At 43.1% G+C, this 5,909-nt stretch overlaps 1 protein-coding gene across 1 annotated transcript in view; it reads left to right on the forward strand.

The window, feature by feature from the left end:
• Window positions 1-5,909, forward strand: part of LOC140343773 (connector enhancer of kinase suppressor of ras 2-like) — a 209,799-nt gene that overhangs the window by 153,192 nt on the left and 50,698 nt on the right. The window contains exons 9-11 of the mRNA XM_072430646.1: window positions 1,684-1,830; window positions 5,610-5,743; window positions 5,838-5,905. Of these exons, the coding sequence (XP_072286747.1) occupies window positions 1,684-1,830; window positions 5,610-5,743; window positions 5,838-5,905 (349 nt within the window). The remainder of the gene's footprint in view (window positions 1-1,683; window positions 1,831-5,609; window positions 5,744-5,837; window positions 5,906-5,909) is intronic.

The raw sequence follows: 5,909 nt of genomic DNA on the forward strand, positions 1-5,909 counted from the left end.
GCCTGCCTTCTTCCCATAATGCACCCTGCTGCCTCCCCAGGCCTGCCTTCTTCCCATAATGCACCCTGCTGCCTCCCCTGGCCAGCCTTCTTCCCATAATGCACCCTGCTGCCCCCCCCCTCAGCCTGCTTTCTTTCCATAATGCACCCGGCTCCCTGCCTTCTTCCCATGTTGCACCCTGCTGCCTCCCCCAGCCTGCCTTCTACCCATAATGCACCCTGCTACCTCCCCCAGCCTACCTTCTTCCCACAATGCACCCTGCTGCCATCTTTTCCCCTGGCAAATGATGCACCTGACAATCCCCATGACTTATCAGACTGGGCCACCTCCCTCTATTGCTCCATGATCCATTTCTAACACTCACAAGCTAATTGTAGTCTGTGTGTTCTGACACATTTCTCATATGGTCAGCGTTTCATATTTTAGGAATTTGTAGTACGGGGGCTCTGTGGGATCAGATAGCCTTGTGATAACAATGTATTGGGAAGAGATGGTGGACATCTGTCATAGAATTCTGTTCAATCTTCCGGACTGGGATTTAAGTGATTTTACTTTGGACAGCTCTGGCACCGAGGGGGTTGTGGTGTCCATTCTGTGTTCCCATGGATTCAGTCTCACTTTATGAAGATATTTGCTAACATTCAATGGAAGCGACCTTAAAGGAGTGTTTCGAGGGAGCGCCCTGTGCTGTTAGAAGTGAGCAATTGGAAGAAATGATAAGAAAAGATAATATTTCCTGAAAATTACTAAAACCTGAATTCTTCATTCGCTGTCCTGTTTGGAAAATTTCGCTGAACATTGAAAATATTGAAAATTACATAAATTGATTTGAACATATCAGAGCTTCCATGAGATTGAAACGAAAAGTTTTCTGTCTGATTACTGTAATAATTCCAAATCTCTGCAACAACCCCAAAATATAAACGTAACTATTTCCTCTCTAATTTTCTTGTCTTTGAGATGAAAGCGATTTATATCATTGTGTTCTTTGTTATCTGTGCTGTCAGTACTCTGTTGTCTTCTTTAAAACCTCAATAAAAGCAAACTGAATAACGATCATTACTTATGTGATTCCATACTGTTCATGTTTCTCCCTATATAGCTCGGATCAATACAGTGTTTGTACAGTCACTACAGAATATCTCCGAACTACATATTCCTCCTCAAGCCGCTGTTATCAATTGGCTGTGCTAAACTCTTTGTATTGAGCAAGTAATGTGCCTTTATGATAGGGATACTGTATCAGTGTAGGGAGGGGGTAGTACCCACCAAAACATTACACCTACCCTTTACTACAATTTCCCCCCAGTAGTTTGTGTCTCTGTCCCTCCCTCCACCCACTTGCTTCTTATTGGGTTGTCATGGGTAAGTTGTGGTGAGAGGAGACCCCACCATTAGTCTGATCAAAGCTTTCCTTGGCATTGCAATATCTATAATGGCTGGATAGAATTCTGGTCAATTTCCTCCATTCCTGGAATCCCCGGAGATGGGCATACGCCCCTCTGAGGCAGTTAGTCACATGTGTCGTAATGTGTTGGTGCTATATAAATACTTGATAATAATAATATGGGGTCATATTGGATTAATAACTGAAAACTGAAATATATGTTTTGGGGTGTTGATTTTAAGACTTTGCTGTACTGATCTCCTAACTAATGATTGATCTTATTTGTGTCTCTCCAGGTTGGTTGGCAGTTAAAAAACTTAGTGAATGCACTGAGAGAAGATCCCAGTGGGGTGATCCTAACACTGAAAAAGAGACCACAGAATACTCTGGCATCAGCACCCGCACTTCTGAAGAATGTCAGATGGAAACCACTTGCACTACAGGTAGCTCTAACTTTATGAAACTCTGCAGTGCATGCATTGACATTCCAATGTGCTTAGTGACTGTTATATGTGAACATGCAGCCTATCCGGAGACCGGTGACATCACTGATAATGCAGCCTATCCAATCACTAGAGACCAATGACAACAATAAGAATGTAGCCTATCCAATCACTGGAGACCGGTGACATCACTGATAATGCAGCCTATCCAATCACTGGAGACCGGTGACATCACTAAGAATGCAGCCTATTCAATTTATAAAAATCTTCCGTTTCATAATTCGGCACCAATTTTACTTTCACGCCATTACTTAATTATATTAAATCTCGCTCCGTGCCATGGACGGCTGCCTTTGAGCAGACAGGTACACTTTACAGGACATACGTTTATATCAGCTTCCTGAGAAGACATCTCATTATATAAACATTTGGCCATTTTTGTGGCATTTCACATAATGATGATAAATGTTTGAAGTTCAAACAACCTGCATAAAATGAATTGTAAAAATGAGGCTTTCAGGCAGAGATTTGTGTACGTCTTCCTCCTAGTGTGGCTCTCTCAGCGGGGTGCTGGTGATTAATCTTTAATTCCTTCTGAATCCAGGACGCGTTTATACTTTGGCAACCTGCACATATCAAACAGCTAAATTTAGCCCGGGATTAAGAAATCCTTTTTATAATTTCTGCAGCTGGAGCTGAAGACGCATTTACCAATTGTGTGGGTGGAAGATGGTGAAATGTCCTGCAGCGTCTGGAGCAGAGATTGTGCTCTGAGAGGATATTAAGGTGGAAATGTCATTATTGGGGGTCTCCACCTTTAGATAGAATGGAATAAAGATTTGTCTGTTTATCTCCTTATATAAAAGCTGCGTGATTTCACCAATGAGCTTCCTATCCCAGAGTCAGACGTCTTTGTTCTCTTGTCTGTTTACCTTCTCGTTATATTCTGTTTCTAGACGCTCCTCGTGCTGCGCGCCTTTATGTGTGGAGCTGTCAGACTGCCGAACAGCGCTGCATAAAATAGATTTGTTCAGATAATAGAAAAGCAACAAGCAATCCCCAGACTGGCTAACAAAACCTGCCGTGCATGGGGGCTTTTAATTATTCTTTCTCTTCCATAATCCGGCTTGGCTTCTGAGACGATGAGTTATTAGAATATTTTCAGGACTTGGCTGACAGTCATACAACAGGGCTGGATAGCAAGGAAGGAAGTATTGCTGAGCACAGCTGGGTCTAGGAATGGGGGTAAACTAGAGATTCACCAGCAGAGGGTGCCAGAGTGGAGGAATGTAATCTGGAAATAGGGGGTTAGGTGATATTGTGCCCAATTCATCTTCTGCTTATAGACCTTTGGATCATCCCTACACATCGACCTACCTTAACTCTCTATTCATAGAACTTCCTCTAGGGCGGCACTCTAAACCTTTTCATCCACATTTCATGGATCTTGCCCATTGGCCTACCTTTCATCTGCTCATAGATTCACCAGTTATCCTTAGCCGTAGACCTTTTATCCCCATTATTAGATTCACCTTTTATTCTCCACCCAACCATATGTATACTCTCGTAGAAACTCCAATCCACATACCATACACCTACCTTCCCCTCTTTCCTCCACCACCTGTAGACCAACCTGTCCTCCATGCCCCATACCCACATTTATTCCCCACCAATGAACGCAACTTTAAATCTCCACGCACCGAATTACCTTTTTATGATTGCCCGTAGATTCAATGATGAATTCACCCTTTATTCACATGCTTTTTTTTCATCCCCCATAGAACCCCCTCTCACCCCAGCTTTTTGTGAATCCCCTATACCCACCTTTCATCCACCACTAATAACTCAACTTTCACCCTCTGCCCATAGACCAGGGATCAGATTATTTCTTTGTAGACTCATGCGTCATTCACCACCCATATACCCACCTTTCACCCCGACTTTTAAACCCAAATTTCATCCGACCCCCTGTAGACTCTTTCCCTCCACCAGTAGACATGACAGATTTTCTTCACAATATCCTTTACTGCTCCATATTTTTCTGTCCCTAAAGTGCAGCTGTATATGAGGTATTGAACACAGTATCAGTGCCATGTTATGTCAGTGATAGTGCGGGGGTGTGGCCAAAATCATCCAAAAGGTCAGAATTAGTTCTGCCCTCGAGGATCCAGGAGTTTCTATTTTTACTTAAGTAGATGTGCATGGTAATAAAAGGTCTGTATCAGACTGTTACACTGATAGTGGGGAGATGAATGGCAACTTTCCATCCCTACAGCTCCAATAAATAGGGAGCAGTGCCCATGTATGTTGTGTGGTTGCCCATGTGTTTTATTTGGCTGCCCAAGTGTATTATATGGTTGCCCATGTGTGTTACATGGTTACCCATGTGTGTTATATAGCTGCCCAAGCGTATTATATGGTTGCCCATGTGTATTTTATAGTTGCCCATGTGTGTTATATGGCTGCCCATGTATATTATATTGCTGTCCATGTGTATTATATGGCTGCCCATGTGTGTTATATGGCTGCCCATGTGTATTATATGGTTGCCCATGTATATTATATAGCTGCCCATGTGTATCATATGGCTGCCTATGTACAGTAGATACAGATACAGAATACTTACATGTACTATGTTTGATTTATGGCTGCCCTCCCCTCTTTCCTCCACCACCTGTAGACCAACCTGTCCTCCATGCCCCATACCCACATTTATTCCCCACCAATGAACGCAACTTTAAATCTCCACACACCGAATTACCTTTTTATGATTGCCCGTAGATTCAATGATGGATTCACCCTTTATTCACATGCTTTTTTTTCATTCCCCATAGAACCCCCTCTCACCCCAGCTTTTTGTGAATCCCCTATACCCACCTTTCATCCACCACTAGTAACTCAACTTTCACCCTCTGCCCATAGACCAGGGATCAGATTATTTCTTCGTAGACTCATGCGTCATTCACCACCCATATACCCACCTTTCACCCCGACTTTTAAAGCCAAATTTCATCCGACCCCCTGTAGACTGTTTCCCTCCACCAGTAGACATGACAGATTTTCTTCACAATATCCTTTACTGCTTCATATTTTTCTGTCCCTAAAGTGCAGCTGTATATGAGGTATTGGACACAGACAGTATCAGTGCCATGTTATATCAGTGATAGTGCGGGGGTGTGGCCAAAATCATCTAAAAGGTCAGAATTGGTTCCGCCCCTGAGGATCCAGGAGTTTCTATTTTTACTTAAGTAGCTGTGCATGGTAATAGAAGGTCTGTATCAGACTGTTACACTGATAGTGGGGGGATGAATGGCAACTTTCCATCCCTACAGCTCCCTACGGCTGCCCAAGTGTATTATATGGTTGCCCATGTGTGTTATATAGCTGCCCAAGCGTATTATATGGTTTCCCATGTGTATTTTATAGCTGCCCATGTGTGTTATGTGGCTGCCCATGTATATTATATTGCTGTTTATGTGTATTATATGGCTGGCCATGTGTATTATATGGCTGGCCATGTGTGTTATATGGCTGCCCATGTGTGTTATATGGCTGCTCATGTGTGTTATATAGCTGCCCATGTGTATCATATGGCTGCCTATGTACAGTAGATACAGATACAGAATACTTACATGTACTATGTTTGATTTATGGCTGCCCATGTGTATTATATGGTTGCCCATGTGTATTATATGCCTGCCCATGTGTATTATATGGCTGCCTATGTACAGTACATACAGAATACTTACCTGTATACACATTTGTTTGTTATTCTTCAGCCTGTGATTCCGACCAGTCCCACAAGCGGTAACACAACACCCACAGGAACAATGGGAATGCCATCCAAGGTGGACAGTTCTGCCCTACATGACGTCTTCATCCTTTCCCCGGTGTCAGGACTGTATGGGCCCCGGTAAGTGAAAAAAGATTCTTCATATACAGCGCTTCCAGAATCACAAAGACATTGTCATGACTTCTGTATGGAATCCCCTCTATGTTCTGTACAGAGATGACATCGGCATCGTGTCATGTGATGACATCAATAAGTATGGTGTCGGCAAGATGGGGATGAAGGGCTC

This window comes from Pyxicephalus adspersus, chromosome Z (genome assembly GCF_032062135.1).
Source record: "Pyxicephalus adspersus chromosome Z, UCB_Pads_2.0, whole genome shotgun sequence".
NCBI lineage: Eukaryota > Metazoa > Chordata > Amphibia > Anura > Pyxicephalidae > Pyxicephalus > Pyxicephalus adspersus.